This window comes from Microtus pennsylvanicus, chromosome 13, assembly GCF_037038515.1.
Source record: "Microtus pennsylvanicus isolate mMicPen1 chromosome 13, mMicPen1.hap1, whole genome shotgun sequence".
In the NCBI taxonomy this organism is placed as follows: Eukaryota; Metazoa; Chordata; class Mammalia; order Rodentia; family Cricetidae; genus Microtus; species Microtus pennsylvanicus.
In genome coordinates this window covers 45,796,241-45,819,223 of record NC_134591.1, presented here as the reverse complement: position 1 = coordinate 45,819,223, position 22,983 = coordinate 45,796,241, and the positions used below count along the sequence as shown (strand labels likewise).

The 22,983-nt window shown below is 38.1% G+C and overlaps 1 protein-coding gene and 1 non-coding gene across 3 annotated transcripts in view; both read right to left on the bottom strand.

The window, feature by feature from the left end:
- Faf1 (Fas associated factor 1) overlaps positions 1-22,983 on the bottom strand; it is a 294,143-nt gene that overhangs the window by 41,800 nt on the left and 229,360 nt on the right. For both annotated transcript variants that reach the window (XM_075945095.1, XM_075945094.1), the window contains exon 15: positions 22,514-22,602. In XM_075945095.1, coding sequence (XP_075801210.1) covers positions 22,514-22,602 — 89 coding nt within the window. The remainder of the gene's footprint in view (positions 1-22,513; positions 22,603-22,983) is intronic.
- Positions 15,337-15,465, bottom strand: LOC142834519 (small Cajal body-specific RNA 4). Its single transcript, XR_012907610.1, has one exon.

Here is a 22,983-nt window from a genome sequence, read left to right as displayed (position 1 = left end):
CTATCATTTAATGTTACAGGGTAAAAATATAAAGCCCAAGAGAACCATAATAAATAAAGCTGGGTGACTATAAAGGAAAGGTTCTCACACAACTGAGTGATAGTAATTATCACAAAAGAAAACCCTGCAAGAACCACAGCCTTGCTCAGAGTCTACTTCAGCCTTAAACATAAAATACTGCAAGCCTGGTAAGTGGAGCTATCCACAACTTTCAAGTACTTGGAGGCAGAGGCAGGAGGGTGGTGCATTCAACTCATCCAGGTTATACAGTGAATGACTCTATTTAAAAAGTAAAACAAAAATCATATAATAAGCCTTGTAAAGATATCCAATCAGTTTGACACAGGACGAGTATAATTTGTTATTAATCTTTGTGGCTAAAAATTATTGTTTCATTTGTGACTTTTGCCTTTAAAACTTACTCCGAGCCTTGGCCTATCAGCATGCACTCACAGCTCCCTGTGCATTCCCATTCTCACTGTGACATCATTTTATTCCCCTAATAAACTGTTAGTCTTAGAGACCCCCTCACTAACTAACATTAATAAAATAAATCAAGCCATGGAAAATCGAACATTATTCAAAGCAGCAGCAGGGGCTTTTGTCAAAACATTTCTTGCTCAGAACAGTTACTGGAACCGCTCATGACACTACATGACAATTTTTCTTACAATTTTAGAGAGTAGGTATACATAGCCTTTTATCAGAATATTTACATAATTTTAAGCCAATCATGACTGGGTACTTGTGTTTACAGACTCCATTGATTTAGAAACTTGAAGAAGTTGACTTAGAACCAAGTGACTTTTACTGAAGAAAGTCAACACAAAAGACTAAGGCCCAAGAAGAAAGCACTGAAATGCAGGATAAACGAGACCCATGGCCTTGTTCCCAACTGAGACCAGAAGAGACTCTTGGAACATACAATATGCACATCAATTTGTAGTGTGCCAACAAGTGGGTCCCACTCTAGCCTGATTGAATCAGAACATGAACTTTAAAATGATGTCTAGGTGAATCCTATCTCACACAAACATCACTTAAGATCATGACCAGGGACTCTTACTGGTCTATAGAACGCAAGAATAATTCTGACAAAAACATGTGCTTTCAAATAGATTCCATTAAAAGGCTTCCCAGTAACCATGTAAATTATTCTCAGATCATGTCTACTGAGGGCACACATTCTAAGAAAGAAAGGAAAGCAAGTGCTGCAGTCAAAAATGCATTTTCTTTCCAACATGGCTATTAACATAGTAAGTCTAGCTAAATGCTCTGGAGTGAGGGTGGGAGGGAAAGTTTATCTCTATGGTTTCCATTCTGTAAAATGTTCTCATTTCCTGTTTATATCTAATCAAATCTATAATTAACTATTTAATAAAGGAAATATGTGAAGTATTAATGAATAGCCTTTCTATATTTTTATCTAGGACTTTTAATCCTTTCAAGTTTTATATTTCAAAGTTTACAAAGCACTTCCACACATATTCTCAACAATGAGGTTGGCCAAAAAGAGACCTATTAGAAATGAAGCAATTGAAATTTAGAAAAGAAAGTGATTTTTCCAGGGTCCCACAGCTGGTTAGAATGCTAGCACCTAAGAGGTCTTTCTGCTTTACTTCTCCTGAATCCATATTCTTTTTCTAAAAAGATGTAAATATATTCCTTAAGTTAGCATAAAGGACAGTTGGAGAATTATTTTTCTGGGTAGAAGAATCTGTTTCCACTTGCTTCACAAATTAACAGGAATACCAAGTATGGACTTTGTTCATTTGATTACTAATGGACTCCCCATAGAGATAATGTAGGGATGTTTAGCTCCAGCTTTATAATTTCTCTCATCTAGTAATACTGATTATGTCTTTCATGAGACTATAAACAAACTGAAGAGATTTTGTCTTTTTCATGTGTGTCTTTAGTCCTACAAGACGATACCTTTATCAGACGATAACTGGTAGATTCTAAAACTACCAAGGAACAACAAATGAACACTTAGCTTACAGTCTGTCTATCTATCTATCTATCTATCTATCTATCTATCTATCTATCTATCTATCTATCCATCCATCCACCTATCTCATCTGTCTATCTATACCTATCTATCTCTATAATCCAGGCAATAGGGGCAGAGACAAGAGGATCCTGAGAGCTTGCTGGCTAGTCAACTTGGCCAAAAGGAGAAATGGTTTAGTGAGAGATCTTCTTTCAAGGTAGTATCAGAGAGTGATAAAGACAATGTTTTGCGTTTTGCTCTGTCCTTCACATGAGCACAAAAATACCAGCATACTTACCTGCATGTATCAAGTACACATACCCAATTCCCACATCCCAAACACATACCATGTACTCATACTTGTCTGCATTCTATAAAACAAAAACATAGTAAGCAGATTCATACATATAATGTTGGGGATAGAACTCTGAGTCTCACACATGCTAGGCAAGGAGTCTACAAGTGAGAAATAAACCCTTTGCATTTAAACTTATATACGCTAAAATGATTTGTTTACAAAACCATTAATGAATTGTTAGCACTCAAAAACAATATAGTGAGGACTATGGAAAAATCTAACACTCAGTATTTTTTTAGATTCTTATTATATAAAGATTGAGCCTAAGTATTACATAAAAACTAATTAAAGACATACTAGTTAACAACAGTTTTAAACAGAATAACTTAAAAATAGCCCATTGTATGATCATGAAAACAGAGAGATGAATTAACACATTACAAGGAACTGCCAAGTTTTAGTCGTGAAGTTGCCTTGCTAGAATGTTTCTGGAATTTCCGGTAGCGGTGTTTAGAAGATACTTTTTCATTTGGGTAGAGGTGGTATGTGGCAGTAAGTTGAAAAGCTAGATCTAGGAGAGGTTTGCTAATTTCTTAGTTGAGGGACTTAAAGAACTGTCTCAATGTCTACCTTAGAGAAGGCTAGATAGCTTGTGAGTGTCTGTATAAGGGCTTACCAAGCCAGACAGTCTACTTAGCTGCCTTGTGACCTGGAACAAATTTCCAAGCACCTCCATTCAAATTGCTCAGATTTGCAGAAGGAGAGAGAGCACGAGCAAGGAACTCAGGACTGCAAGGGGTGCACCCACACACTGAGACATTGGGGATGTTCTACTGGGAACTCACCAAGGCCAGCTGGCCTGGGTCTGGAAAAGCCTGGGATAAAACCGGACTCTCTGAACATAGCGGACAACGAGGACTCAAGAACAATGGCAATGGGTTTCTGATCCTACTGCACGTACTGGCTTTGTGGGAGCCTAGGCAGTTTGGATCTCACCTTACTAGACCTGGATGGAGGTGGGGGTTCCTTGGACTTCCCACAGGACAGGGAACCCTGATTGCTTTTCGGGCTGAGGAGTGGGGGGGGGACTTAATTGGGGGAGGGGGAGGGAAATGGGAGGCGGTAGCAGGGAAGAGACAAAAGTCTTTAATAAATAAATAAATTAAAAAAACAAACAAACAAAAAAAAACCAAATTGCTCAGATTTGACCTTTGCATTCTTCACAGCTCTCACAGTTTCCTGTTCCTCCCTATAAAACTTATCTCATCATTTAGTCATTCACTTACACATTTATAAAACACTTAGTGCACACCTAATTGACATTAGCCTTTTGTTAGAAACTGGAGACAAGACTGCTAAGACATGCTCCCTTTTTACTTGTGGGAGATAGACTATAAGATTAGGAAGGAGGCAAAATATATGAATGCCAATTATAGGCTAGTCAGTTTACAAATATTTCTTTTCATTCCCACAATACCACAAAAGAGTATTATTGCTTTCTGACAGATAAACCAAGACAGAAACTGCCTATGTAGTTTGCTCAGGGTGTATCCTATTGAGGAGTTGTGCTTGTCTATTCCAAACACTTGTGTTCTTGCCATTAACTCCACTAACTTCAAATTTTAAGACACACAGAAATCACTTCTTGTATAGGAAAACTAATAAAGAACAGAACACTCTCTGGTCCACTAGCAGAATTTCCAACACAAAGGCCTAGAAATCTGTACTTTCAACAAACATACTTACAAACTACATTTCAAAAATCAATGTACTTTAAAAAGCAAACAAAGCAGATAAATTATAACAACATTATTGTAAAGATTGAACACAGAGTGTGAAAATGCTAGACATTACAGTTCCCTATATACAAATGGTGTAAATTTCCTACTTAAAAATAGTATTTACTATGCACAGTTTAAAGTTCAAATTCTACCAAAATACAGATGCACACCCTATGAAAAAATGTACCTGCCACACATTTCTAGCTTCCCCAGTTCTTTCTATAAACAACTGCTTATTGTCTTACTGAATCAATAATACTTCTTTTCCATCTGCATCAGCTGTGCAAAAACTATAAAGCTACATATTATTTTCAGATTTTTGCAATGTCCTCTCCTTCAATCCAAATTGTTATTTCACACTCATTCTTTCAAAATCATTTTATACCGCTGAGTAGTGCTCTAATGTGTACATATTTCACACTTTCTTCATCCATTCTTCCATTTTATACCGTTGAGTAGTACTCTAATATGTATATATTCTACATTTTCTTCATCCATTCTTCCATTGAAGGGCATCTAGGCTGTTTCCGGGTTCTGGCTATTACAAACAATGCTGCTATGAACATAGTTGAACAAATGCTTTTGTAATATGATAGGGCATCTCTTGGGTATATTCCCAAGAGTGGTATTACTGGATCTTGGGGTAGGTTGATCCCGAATTTCCTGAGAAACCGCCACACTGCTTTCCAAAGTGGCTGCACAAGCTTGCATTCCCACCAGCAATGGATGAGTGTACCCCTTACTCCACAACCTCTCCAGCAAAGGCTATCATTGGTGTTTTTGATTTTAGCCATTCTGACAGGTGTAAGATGGTTTCTCAAAGTTGTTTTGATTTGCATTTCCCTAATCACTAAGAAAGTTGAGCATGACCTTAAGTGTCTTTTGGCCATTTGAACTTCTTCTGTTGAGAATTCAAAAAAAAAATCATTTTATAGTATCATTACTACAGAATGTAGTTCCTGGGTACTTAACAGATACCAATCTAAGTACTTATAAGTATTAACTAATATAACCATCACAACAATCCTATAAGTAGCTACAAACTTACATTAAAGATAGGAGAAGGGGCTGAAGAGATGGCTCTGTAGTTAAGAAAAGGTTGTCCTTTTAGTGGTCCTGGATTTGATTCCCAAGCACTTACATAGTGGCTTACTACCATCTGTAACTCTAGTCGTAGGGGATGGGATGCCCTCTTCCAGCCTTCATGAGCAGCAGGCAGGCACGTGGTACACAGACTTATGCAGATCAGGCACACATACATACAGAATAAAGTTTTAAATGGGGGCATAGGGATTGAAGATGGCTTGGAGGTTAAGACTCCTTACTGCTCTTCCAGAGGCCCCAGATTCAGTTCTTAGCACCTACTTTGTGGCTCACAACCATTTGTGACTCCAGTTCCAATAGATCTGATGCCACCATCTGCCTCTGGCATGCATACATAAATTTGCGGGAAAAAAAATCATTCAAACATATAAAGTAAAATATTTCTTTTTAAAATAAAATGGAGGCATAAAAAGTTGATGTGGTTTTTTCAAGATTCAGGGTTTGTTAATGGACACTTTTAGGATTTGAATGCAGGATATTTGATACCACAGCTCTAACTAAGTAACCTTCAGCGATGTCTCATGAGACAAAAAGCTTCTCTTAAGCAAGAGTATTTACCCAGAGTTCATGTCAAACTGCATTGCTTTCGGTTCTTCTGGCCAATGTGCATTTCCTACTCTTCTAAACCTCCTTCTAGCCCACTTGAACATGGCCCATGTCTCTTCATTTGTATCACCCTCAATTGCTTCTGCCACTGAGATTTCATTTTTACAAACAAATGGCAAGTTTTCCGATAACAGATATGCTGTTATCCTAGCTAGCTTGGCCTGGTCTTATCACATGAAAAGCATTGGAACAATTTTCCTGGACTGAAAGACAGAAAGAAAGCACATAAATCTGTGATGGGTAGTTTCTCCAAAGTGAAGAATAAAGGAGTCACCAGGCAGGTATATGTTAGACATTTCCTTGACAGAAAGATGTCATTTTGAAAAGCAAATGTAAAAGTGCTCTCAACCACATGATGGTTTGTTCTACATGGTTGGCTGGTCTTCACATACAAACTGAAATTCTACAGTTCAATCTCCTAGTAAACAGTAACAGGATACTCATAGGTATACACTCCAATTGATCACTGGATTAAAACTTGTTTAGAAGGATTTATAACTTCCTAGAGAAGAGATGCTCACCAATCTATTGCTTTATGTGAATAAAAGAGTTAAGACAACAAAATCCATGTTCTTTGTTTCAAATATCCCTGGAGTATTTGCAGTAAAGAAATTCCACACACTGTATTCTTTGCATTTTATTGTTTTAGTCTATTTTCCCCCTCAAAATAAATTCTTCATACAGGCTAAAATAGTATAATCAAATCTAGGCAAAATGTTACTGAAAACCAAAATGATATGGACTGGTGAGAAACTTAGTGGTAGATCACTTTCTTGCCTATTATGTGTGTGGCTTGGGTAGCACTGAAAACCAAAGCCAAAACCAATCAACCAAAATCTTAAAACCAGGGTTGAGAATGTAGTTTAGCTGGTAGAGTGCTATTTCACAGGCAAAAAGCCCTGGTTTGAGTCTCCCAGCACTGCCTAAACCATGTGTGATTACGCATGCCCGCACTCAGGAGGTAGAGCAAGGTCATCCTTGGCTACATAGCAAGTTTGAAGCCAACCTGGGACTTTTGGGACCCTGCTTTGTTTTTTAAAAAAAAAAATCTTAAAATAAAAAGGAGAGAATGCCATGTTTTGCAGGCTCCATGGGAGCCCTGCCCTTTGCTGAATAGAAAGAAAGGAGGAGTGGAATAGGGGAAGGGAGGCAGAGAGGAGGTAGTGGGGAGGGACTAGGGGGAGAGGAGGGAGGGGAATCTGTAGTCAGGATGTAAAATACATTTTAAGAAAGGGGTGGGACAGAATGCAAAATCATCTGAAAAGTTTTCTTTTCCAATTCTCTTTACTCATTAGCCATCCCACCACAAGGCAAATATTTAATTTAAGAGAAAATAACACTAAAGAAGCACATAAGAACAAGGCTGACTGTACGTGATCTTGGGTTAGAAACATAATGACTGTCTTCAACTGTAGAACGATGAAATAAGACTACATGAATTCAGTTCCGTCTAGAATAAAAATAATAAACAGTCTCCCCCCCTGGCAGCTATGGAACTAGCAGTGAATGCATTATACTTTTGAGAATTGCTGTTTCAACAGCTAGGGTCTGTATCTGTAAACCCTGCACAATCCTACTGTTGCCTATAAAAATGACCTGTTCCAGTTAGTCATTGGGAAAGTCATTAAAAATTCTAGTACTTTCCTCTTCTGTAAAATGGGCATAAAACACATGCCTTAAAGAATATACAAATGACACGGGCTTATGACTACAATGCTAATGTTTTAATAGGTGCCACCAAAGTTATTTAATAAAAGATAAACTGATTTTAAAGTCTATTCTATGAAATGTTTATTTTCCTCTTCAAAAATTTATTTTCAAATAGATTATATAGTACATGTGAATCCTAATACATGTGTATAGTCATGCAATCATAAGCACTATTTCTATATTAATGTTCTACATATACATGCATCATGGAAATTATGTTGTTGTTTTTACTAGAAGTATCTATATATCATTAATATCTAAAGGATTGTATCATTATTCTTGGTACCAGTGTTGAGCATATTGTGGGCACAAAGCAAGCAGGTCCCTGAAGTTTAGTGATCAAAACAAATTAATGCTTGCTCACCAGCTGGAAATCTCTGAAACATCCTTTGAAACTAAGAAGATGGTTTTTGTCTCTCCTATGTCTTATGCTTACGAGTATTGCTGTGTTTTCAATACTATAGTGCAAATACCTGTTTCCAGGAAATACAGTTAATTGGATAAAGCAACTTAGCGAATAAAAATTAGTAGGTAAAAAGCAGAGAAAAGTCACATCCCTTTAATTCCAGCACGGCAGAGGGAGAGGGGCAGAGAGGGCCAGAGAGAGGCAGAGGCAGGCAGCATTCTATGAGTTCAAGACTTGCCTAGTCTACAAGATAGTTCTGGGACATCCAGGGTCTGCATCTTTAAAAAAAAAAAAGCAGAGAAAAGCTTGTAGAAGGTAACTTAATAAAAACTATAGTAGCAAGCTACTGAATCTGTTATTTGACTTGCTTACTACACAAATTCTTAGCTTTTAATGAATTCAAACTCTTCTTTTTGTTTTTTCTCATGCTTTCCCAAACATTGAATGTACTCTGTTTACCTATGCTTGTCATATCTTTTTGAACTGAACCAAAACGTGCCTGCCTCTTTAGAGAAATTCCTCCTGACTACAGTGGTAATTTATCTACTTGATTGTTTAGTTTTTGAAACAGGATTTTGCTTTGTAACTCAGGCCATGGCTTCAAACTGAGGATTCTCCTGCTCTGTTCAAGTGTTGGGGTTATAAGTATTGCTGCCCCCAAATTCCTTTTCATAAGCATGGTCATATAAGGACATAAAGAATTCTTAGGGGATATGAATATCTCCAAGAAAAGGTTTAGGTTAATGTACAATATTTAAGAAAAGAACAATTTTGTAATTCTTTTTAAAAAGATTTACATATAGAAAATGTTTCCATTAACATTTCTTTTTTTTAACTTTCTTTTTTTTTATTGAGAAAAAAACAATTTCCGCCTCCTCCCAGCCTCCCACTCCTCCCCCCCACTCCTCTCCCCGTCCTCCCACTCTTCTCCCTCTCCCCCCACTCCTCTCCCCTCTCAAGTCTGAAGAGCAGTCAGGGTTCCCTGCCCTGTGGAAAGTCCAAAGTCCTCCCCCCTCCATCCTGGTCTAGGAAGGTGAACATCCAAGCTGGCTAGGCTCCCACACAACCAGAACATGAAGTAGGATCAAAACCCAGTGCCATTGTCCTTGGCTTCTCAGCAGTCCTCATTGTCCGCCATATTCAGAGAGTCCGGTTTTATCCCCTGCTTTTTCAGTCTCAGTCCAGCTGGCCTTGGTGAGCTCCCAATAGATCAGCCCCACTGTCTCCGTGGGTGGGTGCACCCCTCAGCGGTAAAAAACAATGACTTCTCAAATTTTGCATGCAAATGGATGGAAATAGAAAATACTATCCTGAGTGAGGTAACCCAGACCCAAAAAGATGAACATGGGATGTACTCACTCATAATTGGTTTCTAGCCTTAAATAAAGGTCAGTGAGTCTATAATTGGATATCCTAAAGAAGCTAAATAAGAAGGTGAACCCAAAGAAAAACATATAGCTATCCTCCTGGGTAGGGGAAGTAGACAAGATTGCCAGGCAAAAAAATCGGGATCTTAAGGGTAGGGTGGGAGGGGGGTAAGGGGAGATGGGGAGAGAAAAGTGAGAAGGGTAGGATGGGGAGAACTTGGGGCCATTAACATTTCTTTAAAGTATCAATCAGGTTTGACATTGGGAAGATCTAAAGACCCATGTAAAAGAAGGATTTCAGTTTTAATTTTTTTATTCTGGGTTTTAAAACAGTGTTATATAGGGCCTTGTTTAGTGGTTAAAAGCACACATAGCCTCCTGTAACATTAGCTCCAAGAGATACATCTCCGGCCTCAGTAAGCACCTGCACTCGTGTGTCTATGCAGGCACACACCTATACACACAATTAAAAATAAGAAAAATAAATCTTCAAAATAATCCAAACCAAAAAAAAACCCCAATGCAATATAAAGGGAAATAAGTAACCGGACACACTGTCCCACAGCCAGTTCCCATCTCATAACCACAACACACACACACACACACACACACACACACACACACACACACTTCATTTGGCCTTACTGTTACTGAAAGAAAAAAAAGTGGACAGGTTGGGCCAGCAATTTAGCAATGAATGCTTTTATGGTGATAGATGGTGACAGCCTAAATAAAAAAAAGAATGCATTACTGAGATATTATCAATTGTGTTCTGTCATTACACATAGTTCCACCCAGTCTAAACTTGTCAAAAAGTGTTACTGTAATCCATGAAGAAGACTCCACCTCAGGCAGCAGAGGGGAAAATCTGGAGGACTGGTTCTGAACAGGTGTGTTCAAGTGTGATGCCAGTGTTGACTCACTAATCTCTTTACACTATTCTGAGATGTCAGGAACGGATGAACTGATCCATCATCAGCAGGCATTTTAAGAGCAACAAGTGTAAATAAAGAGGGTGTGGATGTATTTTTTTTTAAGTGAGTGTTATTTCATGCACAGAAAGTAGACCGTTAAGACAAGGTTTTATTTTATTCTGCTCAACTGACTAAGATATTTGGGAATCTAGGAATGTCTGGTCTGCTCTTCAGGTTAGTCCGTGCTGACTTTATTTAATCTCGGTAAGAGCACTGATTCAATTCAGTTCATGAGTAAAAGGGTTTACTAGTGTCACAAGAGAAGATGATGAAGGCAAAGCAAATGCGGACTGTGACGCAGCTCTAGACATCTGGCAAATTACTTAACCTCTATAATATACATCAGTGCTTCCTTCAGTAAAAATAGTGACCATAACTACTTCTTATCAATGTGATAGCTAGAAGAGACTATTTGTAGAAAATATATAATACTTGGAAAAGCAGATGCTAAATGCATTCATAACTGGGTATAACCTTGTGATTCCAGCCACATGAGAGGCCAAAGCAGAAGGACTATGGGTTTGAAGCCAACCTTGGCAACACAGTGAGACCTCATCTCTGAAAACAAACCAAATCAAACCCAAAGGCACACATTCAGTCCCTTCTTTAAGGTAGTTCTGACACCCTTGCTTCAGTAAAAGGTAAAAGTTTAGACTATAACATCAAGTAGTAGACTGCTCAACTGCTCAGGATTAAAGCTCATGAAGACAAAGCGTGACTATTTTCTGCTTTGTTGGGTTACAAGAGTGTCTAGCACGTGCTGTATCGACTCAAACTTCAGGGTGAGGGCTAGCCTTAATTGTCAACTTGATAGAGTCTAGAATCACCTGGGAAGAGATTCTCAGTGAGGCACTGTCCAGATCAGGCTGGCCTGTGGGCTTTTAAGCCTTTGGGAAGTATCTTGACTGAATTGAAGGAGGTGGGTGGGAAGACCCACTGATAGGCCTCCCATTCCTTAAGCAGGCGATCCTGAACTGTGTGAGAGGAGAGAAAAGCACTCAATCTTGTTACAGCCCAGGCTGGCTTCAAATTTCTGGTAGTCCTCTTGCCTGTTTCCCAAGTTTTAAGGTTATATGTGCTTTAACATTTACTAGTGGTAGTCCAATCTATTTTTCTTCCATGTTTTTGGTATAATTTCTAAGAAATATTGAAGAAATCCAATGTCATGAAGCTACTTCCTTACTCATTCCTCTAAGTGCAATGCTTTAGTTCTTAAATTTCATTCTTGTATAGAAAAAAATCACGAATCAAGCTTCTTTGGCATCTGGATATCTGGTTTCCCCAGGGCCAAGGTTGACTCGATTGCTCCTTTCCCAGTGAATGATCCCACATCCTTGGCATCCTTGGAGATCAACTGGCTCTCCTGAGAATTCGTTTTGTTCTACTTTCTTCCACTGGTATTGGGCTACTCTTAACAGCAATGCACTGTCTTGATATGCACTCTGAAGCTACAGCTTGAACTTAGGAAGTATATAACTCTTCACATCTTGATCACTTTCAAGACTGCTTGGCTACTGGAGGTCCTTTAAACTCAATATGAAAATCTGACAAAATTTTCTATTTCTGTAAAAACACCTTTAAGGTCGATATAAGAATTGCACTGAATCTGCGATGGATATAGGTATCAATTTAAATTACATCAATACATTTCTTATTCCATTCTACTCTATAGGAAAAATATAATTCCCAATTATTTATATTCTCCTAATTTCTTTTTTTTAATATTGTTTGTAGATCTTAGTGTAAAAGGTTTGGTCTTCACTGATAAATTCTTTTTCAGGCTAATCTAGATGAAACTTTTCTTAATTAGTTTTTAGATCATTGCAAGTGTACAGAATCGCAGCAGGTTTTCATGTGTTGACTTCATCTTGTTCAATGCTGACTCATCCACTTGTCCCAACGCTGTGCATGTTGTTACACGGGTTTTTCTCATAGATGTCTGTTGCTACAGTCAGAAAGTACCCGTTTATTTCAAGAAATGGTACTTTATCTTATTTAAAAAAATGGCATCATCTGACTCTTCTTTGCTATATATTACAGATTATACTGCATACTTCAATGAATGCAAACCACCTATATATACAGCCATAGTCCAGTGGTTCTTAACCTTCCTGATGCCGCAATTCTTTAATGCAGTTCCTTATGTCATGGTGATCCCCAACCATAAAATTATTTCATTTTGCTTCATAACTGTAATTTTGCTACTACTATGCACTACAATGTAAATATCTAATATGCAACCCCAAAGGGTCATGACTCACAGGTTGAGAACCACTGACACAGTCCATCCTTTATCTTCTGTAAAAAAAAGATTATTTTTATTTTCTTGGTATGGGTGTCTTAAGTGCATATAACCCTGTGTGCCATGTGCAGGCCTGGTGCCTATGGAAACCAGAAGAGGATGCCAGATGCCCTGGAACTGCAGTTACAGTGCTTGTGAGCCACCTTGGAGGGAATAAAATCCAGGTTCTTGGAAAGAGCTCATCTCCCAGCTCCTATCCTTTAATTTACATTCTTGTTTTAAGCGATACTAATAGTTTACAATAGCATTGGCAGTATTTATAGTATTTCTCAAAGTGTATTTATATGTTAAGTTCTGCTTTGACCTGACGGTTGGCTTTTATATTCTCTCTTCTTTATTTCAAGTAAGTCAGAAAGTCTCAGAGAATATGAAGAAGTGAAGCGAATGCTTGTTAGTCTTTTGAGACATAAATTAATTTCCAATCAAACAAGGACATAATTAAGGAGATTTCTCACAAAATGCCACTGTAAATTCTGTCACATCAATGAGTTTATCAGACTCAAAATGAAAGGCTGTTTAGCCATGGGAGATGGTGGTGAGTAGATTACTGACTTTATTCTTTAGTTGCTCTTACAGAATAAAGCATTTCTTTATACTAGGTTATACTTGTGTGGGAATTTAAAACATATCTTACCACACAGTATTCATTTCTTTCAATGAAGATTAGACAAAAATTTTCAAAGTTCTGGCTATCAAGCTCTGTATCATGAAAGCTATGTTCACCAGTTTAATTTGTTGCAAGAACTCTTTATATTTTACTCTAAAAAATTACAACTATGTTTTCAGCTTTAAAGTCTTAGACACTCCAGAATACACTGATGAGACATGAGATATGAAGTCACCCATATATTTCCAGCCATATATTTAAGTGTGTTGGCAAGGATGTGTATTTCATGTTGTCATTACAGGCCTAAGCATACACACTTCTCTTAGATTAGTGAACCAGCAAAACTGTAAGTGGCATCAGAACCACATGAAAGCTTGTTGAAATAAGAGATTGCTGGGTTCTAGCCTCAGACTATAGGGGAGTATTAAGTGATCCTTTAAGACCGTGCCTTTGGTGATTAGCACACTTAGCTGAGAAGGGATGCTTACTGACTCTGCCTACTTTTGTAAATGGTCTGCTAGAAAGATAAATGCTTCAAGTTGTCCAAGAGTTTTTCATTATTTTATTCAATAGTATGTTCCAATTCAAGGAAAACATTATTAATTGCTAGCTATTAATTTAAGTAGAGAAAGGATTCATATTCAGGTACAATATTTTTCATTTGAATAGTTAAAACTTCCCTCAGAAATCTTCCTAAACGTAGCTATTTGAAAATAGTTTTTATTAATATGTAATTCACATACTATACAACCCATCCACTTAGAATGTACACTTCTATTCTTTTTGATATATTCACAGATATTTCCTATCACTATCACACTCATTTCTATCATTTCATATCTTTCAGCGAGCACCCTCTCATCTGCCCAACTCACACCTAACTTCCTCCACAGTCCTGAGTTCTGGCTAACCCACTGTAATGGTCTCCAGAAAGGTCCTCCACAGTCTTGAGCTCTGCTAACCCACTGCACTAATCTCCAGAAAGGTCCTCCACAGTCCTGAGCTCTGGCTAACTCACTGCACTGGTCTCCAGAAAGGTCCTCCACAGGCTTGTACATCTCAACACTTGACCCACAGCTGGTGGTGCTGTTTAGGGTGGCTTAGGGGGAAAGTCTCACTTGAGGGAGTCGGTCACTGGGAGTGGGTTTTAAGATTTCATAATCTCAGCCTCTTTCTAGTTTGCTCTCTTTACTTCTTGATTGTGGCCGAAGATGTGATCTTTCAGTTTCCGGCTCCTTCTGCCTTTTCTTGGGACTGCTGTACCTTCCTGCCATGATGGACTCTTATACCTCTGGAAGGGTAAGCCAAAATAAACTCTTCCTTCTACATGTTGCCTGGCTCACCGTGTTTCACCATAGCAACAGCAAAGTAACTAATACACTTACTTTCTATGTCTATAGACTTCCTTACTGTAGACTTTCACAAGAATGGAATCACTCAAATCTAAGCAGTGCTCAAATTCAAAGCTAAAGTTTTTTTTGAGACTCAAGGTGAACTCAATTGTGTCTGGCTTATTTTACTTAGCATATTTTAATATTTATCCATCACATATTTTGAGAATAGTGACTTTTTAATGGCCAATTGATATTGATATTTATTGGATATGCATATCACATTTTGTCTACTCATTTACAGTGATGGACACCTGAAATGTTTCCATTTTGTGGGCTATTGTGAATAATGTTAGAATAATCAACATTCTTTCCATTGTTCTTTAAGAAAATTGGAGCTTAGTTGAAAAGAGGGAGGAGGGAATCATATGAACAAGGTGGGGGGCAAGATCATGAGCGAAAAACCACAGAGACAGCTGACCCAAGCTAGTGGGAGCTCAAGGACTCTGAACTGACAGCTGGGGATTCTGCATAAGACTGACTAAGCCCTCTGAATGTAGGTGACAGTTATATGGCTTGATCTGTTGGGGAAGGCTGGCAGTGAAATCAGGACTTTGATGCATAAACTGGTTTTATGAAGCCCATTCCCTACAGTGGGATACCTGGCTCAGCCTTGATACAGGGGAGAGGGGCTTGATCCTGCCTTTACTTGGTAAACAGCCTTTATTGACTCCCCAAGAGAACCTTACTTCTTCTGAGGAGTGGATGGAAGGGGATTAGGTAGGGAGCAGGAGAAGGGGAGGGAGGCGGAACTGGGGCTAGTATGTAAAATTAAAACATTTTTATTTTTTTTTAAAAAATGTTGAGTAGTACAGAAAGCCCTGTGGTTTTCTCCAGTAAGGGCTGCTCTCTCCACCCCTTTTGTCTAGGAGGAGTGTATCAGCAAAGTCTTGCTTCATCAGACTCAGCCTTCTTGGTCCTCCAAAAATTAAAACATTTTTAAAAAAAAAAAAAAGAAAAAAATTAAGTTTGTTGCTGGATTTTTTATTGCTAACTTGGTATTTTTGTTTTAGTTTTGTTGCTGTTAACAAAACATCCAAGGAAACAACTTGTCTTAGTCTCTTTTTTATTGCTGTGATAAGACACTATAATCAAGGAAACTTACAGAAAAGTTTGTTATGGGTTTACAGTGTCAAGGGATTAGAGTTCATCATGTCCCTGAGCATGGAGGCAGGCAGGGAGGTACAGTGCTGCAGTGGTACTGGGAGCTTACATCTTGACCCCAAGCACGAGGCAGTGAGCGCTACTGGGAATGGTGTGAGTCTTTTGAAAGCTCAATCCAGCACCCAGTGACACAACTCTTACAATAAGTCCACACGCCCTCACCCTTCCCTAACAGTTCCACCAGCTGCAATTCAAACATGAGCCCATGAAGGCCATTCCCATTTAGGCATGCTTCCAAAGTCTTCCTTCCTTCAGTAAAACTTCACTTCCTAATAGCTCATTCAGTTATGAACTTATTAATGGAATACTCATTGATTGGAGAAGTTAGAGAATTTATGATCTAATCATTTCCCAACAGCCATACATTCTGTGGACTAAGCCTCCAACAACAATAAATCTTTGGGGAGACATTTCATACCCAAACAATAAGATTTAATTCATGACCTACAAAGGTGCATATCCACTTCATATTGCAAAATACAATTAGTCTATCTCCAAGACCCCCCAGTTCTTAATAGTTTACACTCTCCTCAAAAGTTCAAGTCCAGATTACTTCAGAGACTCATGACAAACTCCCATCTGTAAGTTGACATAGATAAAACCAAGCACAAGTTATATATTTCCAAATAAAATAGCCCAGCATAAGCATTCCAATTATGTATGAATGTAGGCATGGTAAGGAAGGACCAGACCCATCACAAACAAACAACAACAACAATTAAAAAAAAAGCCCTCGGACCCAGCAAGGAAAACATTCAATCCTGCATCTCCCTGTCTAGTCAGTGCTACAAGGGTCTGAGCAGCTCCGCCTTTGGCCTGGCAGGCTACAGTCCACATAGGCTCTTCCCTGAGCTCGCTCTTTACTGCTCCTAGCAGCCCTCCGCAAACAGTCATCACTCAACATTTCTCATTTCCCAAGGTTTCCCCTGAAACGTTTCCTCTCTCCCAGCTTTACACATCACCTGCAGAGATTCCAACTCTGTCCCACAGTACCCTACAATCCTTGCATTCTCTGGTCTGAAAGACCACCACCAGCAAAGTGAAATTAGGTCTGCTGTCAGCTTGAGCAGTAGCTGGGCACTGTGGTTCTGGGAGTATTACTCTCCGAGTACCTGGACGGCTTAATACTGGGAAACATCTTGAAGATCCCAGGAAACTCTGGAGTTCTCTCTAAAGCAAAGTTTTTCAAGTAAGTTTGCACCCTTACATTCTTGAGTTGCTGTGGGTGGATTATGGCCAATGCCTGAGATGCCTTCAAGGCATCTTTGCTATTGTCAGATGCAACATCCTTGGCATCTTCTCAGAGACACTAATCTTTTTAAGCAACCACACCTTCTTTTGGCACCAACTTCAAACATGTTCCTTTTCTAGCCAAAATGGAAGTTTTTCAAATCCTTCTGCTCTGCTTTCCCTCATGGTTTTCAATATAGATTTGTCTAAAGAAGCCAGCAATACCCATGCCTGTGGTTGGGATGGTGGGGTGGCCTGAGGTTTCCTCCACCAGGTTAATTAGTTTGGCACCCAAGTCAACCTAGCACAGTCTTAGGCATGGGCAACATGTGTGCAAGTTCTTTGTCAGAATGTAAATACAAGCCGCCTTCAGTCTAATTTCCAATAAACTCCTCATTTGTATTGGTGATCTCATTAGTACAGCCTCTACTAACTGAATTTCTATCAGCATTCTGGTGTTCTGAGCTCTTATGATAATCATCCATTAAGCTTTACTTACAATGTTCTGGCTTTTCTAGCCTTTTTCTCCCAACTTCTTCAAATTCCTCCCATAACTAGTTCCAAAGACTTTTGAACCACAAAGTCATACATAGTCATTCATGATCTAATTTCTCAGTACTATTTTTTTTTTTTGTGGTAGTTTTACACTGGTGTCACAAAACACCTGAGAAACAACATAATGGAGGAAGAAATATTTTAGGCTCAGGGGTTCAGTCTGCAGCTACTTGGTCTTAATTGTCGTTGGGCTGGTGTACAATAAGGCAGAACATCATGGCAGGGGCATGCATAGGATAGTGGCTCTTCTCATTTCAAGTCAGAGACAGAGAGAAACAGGGACCAGAGTCAGGGACCAGATAAATTCTTGAAAGGTATGCACATGATGATCGATGTTCTCTTACTCCCAAGAGTCCATTCAATGATGAATTAATCAATGAATTAACCGAATGGTCAAGTTAATGAACTACTGAGCTAATCTCTTTAGGGAACTCAAGTTAATGAACTACTGAGCTAATCTCTTTAGGGAACTAGGCCTGCAAACACATAAACCAGTTTGTGTATTCAAAAACAATGTTTCACTGGCAATACAAAGACTAACATGTATTTTTATCTCAAGGAATTATTGTAGACAATTTCCCTATTGGTGCTTGGTATTTTCCCTGCTTTTAGCAGTAATTTTTTTAAAAAAGATATGATTTTCTCTTTTGCTCTGAAAAAATACATCTAACAAAAAGGTAAATAACTAAACTTTCCTAAATATAAAAATAATTTTTTAATAATTTGTCCTTTAATAAGAAAATACATTGTTCCCTTTACATAATACATTGTTAAATACATTGTTACTTTTATATAATCAATTTCCATAAATCACTTATTAATCAACCTTTTATAGAAACTAGTATGAAGTTAGCTGCACTAGCATCTTTTATACTAGCAAAATTGTTCTTATATAATGTTTATATTAATGGTGAATTAGTTTGGACTATGTTGTAGTGGTTTGTACTACTTATAAATACTTTTGTGTTTCAATAAGCCATATTTGGGTCATAATCAATTTTAGGTAACTAGGAATCTAACTAATTCAAGCAAGAAAAAAATGAATGTGTTTTAACAATAATGTGAAAATAAGAAAGTTAAGATGTCAAAATCAATTATTTCTATAAAATGCGAAATAAGTATGAATAAAACTAAGTCATGATCGGCTAGCCATGCCAGCATGGGAATCAGGCAGGCAAACTTCCATTCTCCTTTCCTGTCCTCCACTAACTCCACTGCCTGAAGAATCTACAGATACTTACAGGAAGACCCAGCTTTCCTCCTTCCTAGAAACTCTTTCATTTAGCTCCCTCCCTTCTAGCCCATCCCAATTCCTTCCTGTCAACCCCTAGTAACTAGAAACATGTGTTTCTCTGTACCCACAGTGCCACACCAGGCAGAGACTCAAAAGTACTCCCTACTGGGCAATCCACAGCCATAATGCTCCAAGATTTAGAGAACAAAAACCAAGGAAGGGAACTGTCATCCAACAGAGATAAGACCACATAACAACATCTTGAGTTACAATCAGCTCAAACCCAGACGCAGAGACACCAGTGTAAAACTACAAACAATAACAGCTGGGACAATACCATTCACAAGAACCCAGCAACGCTACTACAGTAGAAATCTAACATAGCTTAAGCAAGTACAAGACAAGGATTTCAATGAATGGATAAGGAAAATGTGGTACACAACGGAGTACTACACAGCAGCAAAAACTAATGACATCTTGAAATTTGGAGGCAAATGGATGGATCTAGAAAACATCATATTGAGTGAGGTAACCCAGACCCAGAAAGACAAATATCATATGTACTTCTAAAACATATGTACTCTTAAAACATGTCTACAATACTCCAGTGGCCAATTTACTCAGGTTCCAATAAGGGATTTTTAAAATCCCCCCGTATCTATCTCTCTTTCTCTCTCTCTCTCTCTCTCTCTCTCTCTCTCTCTCTCTCTCTCTCTCTCTCTCTCTCTCTCTCTCTCTCACACACACACACACATGCAAAATGAATATACAGTGTAACTGCTCTTTTAGTCTTTGATCTCTATCTGGATTGTATCCACCACTGATACAAGTTAATCAGAGGTTAAGTTGGAAGGGAGTAAGCCTTAAAAGGTTTCTAGTTTACCTATAGCTAAAAAACAGTGCTAATGAAAATTTAACATATTTACTGTTAGAACTCATTAGGCAAGATTTCGTTTGTAGGCAAGATTTTACCAAAATAAATTATAAAGAAGAAAACAAATATCCAAAGATCCTAGAACATGACTGCTGTCAACAACATTCTCCGTAGAGGATCTCGCCTTAGTGGAGGCACAATAAACATTCATTAGATCAAGCTTTTTCTGGACCATCAAGGAATGATTCAAGAATACAAATAAGTTTCAGGTTCGAATATAGTGAAAGTTTTTTATTTGCACATTGGCTATCTATTGGTGTACCCATATAATAGAAGGAGTGAGATAATCCTCGGAGTGCAACCAAAGAGGCAAGAAAGCAAGGTGAGTATTCTATCATGCAAGTACTTCTAAAGGTTTGGAAAAAAACCCCACAAAAACCAAAAAACCAGAAAGAAAGAACCAGAGTCTACCTGGCTTTGAGCTCATAACTCGTTAGTATTCCAAATTCTAGGGTTAAGGCATGAGCCATTATACTTATCCATAAATGTAGAGTTCAAGTAAATTCAGGCCAGTTAACCTATCCCTTCTATTATTGATTTAATTATACATTTAACACAATCTTACTCGAATGATTTTAAAAGCCAAGACTGTGCCGGGCAGCAGTGATGCACACCTTTAATTCCAGCACTACACGAGGCAGAGACAGGTGGATCTCTGTGAATTCAAGCCCAGTCTATTCTACAGGAGCTAATTCCAGGATGGCCAGGACTGTCACACAGAGAAACCCTGTCTCAAAAAACCAAATAAACAAACAAACAAAAATTCTTGGGAACTTTGTGTATAGTCCATATCATAACAAATTCACAAAGACAATAAAAACATAAAAATATTTTCCTTTTATGGGACTTGTATTTTTCATGTTACCCTTAAGATAATTTTGTGCTCAATATTAGATGAACTAATGTCAATTTGTTTATCAACAAACTACAAGAAACACAAATTAAGATAGGAATGAAGTAAAAATATGCTTACAAACATTCACATTATGTTATTTATCATTCAGCATAATCTGTAAATCTGGTGCTAATGAGACTCAAGATTGAAATGGCTGAGGAATGCGTTTAGTGAATTATTGCCAATCAAAGCCTCTGTTCCAGGATAAATGTAATCCTGAATGGCAATATACTTATTATTACAAATTTCTAAGTAAGGTACTTCATTATTTCAAAATGTCAATTTATAGAGTAACATTACAAATATCTTTCTACCATATACCTGGCTATCTTTCCTTCAAAGTACAGCACACTGACGATACAGAAAAATTACAACCTGAATATTTTTGTGGGAATAAAAGAAACCCAATAAGCATTAAAGAGCTAAACCAGTAGCTAAAGATGTGGCTCATTTGGTAAATCACAAGTGTAACATACTTATAATGCAGCACTTAGGAGATGGAGGAGGAGTAATACAAGCTCTAGATCATCCTTGGCTACATTTGCCAAAGACACATGGGGTCCTGTCTCAATGGAGGCCTGAGACACATGAGGGCTGGGGAGATCCTGTCTCAGAAAACAACAGAAGAGAGCAAAACCAGTCAGAGCACTCTGTTAATCTATTCTGGGGGGGGGGGGGGGGTGGAGAGGGGGGGGATGACACCATAATCAAACACTGCTTTTTCAAGATAACTGTTTCATGTAAATTCTTCCAAATGTTCACTTACATAATCAATTAACAAACATCTATTGAGTACTGAATTTATCCTAGGTACAAAGAGATGACCCCTACTTATAAAACAAACAAACATAACTGGGCCCGGTGTGGTGGCACACACCTTTAAGCCCAAACCTGGGAGGCAGAAGCAGGCAGATCTCTGTGAGTTCTAGGTCAGCCTGGTGTACAGAGTGAGTTAAAGATCAGCCTGGTCTATTAGTGAGTTCCAATTCAGCCTGGTCTACATCGTGAATTTCAGGAAACCAAGGCTATATAGGAAGATCCCATCTCAAAACAAATAAACACTCAAACAAAACAGAATAAATTGCTCCCCCACCCTAAACCAAAGCAAAATAAACAAAAACAATCCCAGTTTACTGAGTGGAAGACAGAAATAAATAAACAAAGCAAAATCCACTAGCACAGTGTACTAGTATAGGCTTACAGAAAACTTAGATACAAAAATTAAAGCATAAGTTTACAAATACCCATAAGCATAGCACTTCAAATTAACAAATGTTAATATCTGCTTCATTTTTTAATGGATCTCTTTTCTAAATCCAGACATTTCTTGATTAACCAAGTGTTAATGATTAAGGAATTGCTAAAACATCTATTGGCTAGATGACCTGGGTGAATTTGCTTAACTCTCCCCCTAAGTTTTCTCATTAAAAATAATCACCCTCACCTAGGCTGGACTGTCTTGTATTTGACCCTCAGTTTCCATGTTCTACAAAGCTTTTGATTGGACTGGATCAATGGTGCCAACAGGAAACCATAGTAATGAGGGAAAATGAAACTATTTCTTTATATACTCCATATCAAATCCTAAAGTTGGCAATACGTCTATCAAAACCAGTCCTCAGCATAGGGCCTCCTACAAAGCCTATATAGCAAGGAATGATAGAAATCTATATAGTAAGCAGAATTTTCTGGACCAAGGTTTTCAAACAAAACACTGAATTATTTTCTGGCAAAGTGAAATGTCTAGCACCCTAAATTTAGTAAAATGTAAATGATTCATAAATTTAAATAAATCTTTAGAACTTGAAGTCATGGTAAGAAAAGACCAAAGAGTCACACTGATGACATTGGCAAATCTAGAATGGCATATTTACATTCTTACCTATCTATCAGTCATGATACAGTCACTCATTACTGACAAATCGGCACATCAAAACACGAAAACTCTACTTCACCTCTTACCTCATCCCTTATGTCTTCCTGTTGTTGAGCTGAGAAAATCTCCATTGCAGCCATGAGTCTCATCATTAACTCATCCACAGTTGTATTACCTAATGAGATGTAAAGGAGTCAAAGTTTTGTGTAAAATGTATATAACTCCAAGTTATTAAAATTATTAGAAATGAAAAGTTATAACAATAACAATAAAGAAATTATCAACATTAGAAATTACAGAATGGCTGGGCGGTGGTGGCGCAAGCCTTTAATGCCAGCACTTGAGAGGCAGAGGCAGGCGGATCTCTGTGAGTTCGAGGCCAACCTGGTCTACAAGAGCTAGTTCCAGGACAGGCTCCAAAAGCTACAGAGAAACCATGTCTTGAAAAACCAAAAATAAAATAAAATAAAATAAAAATACAGACTGGAGTCGGGCAGTGGGGGCATACACCTTTAATCCCAGCACTTGGGAGGCAGAGGCAGATGCATCTCTGTGA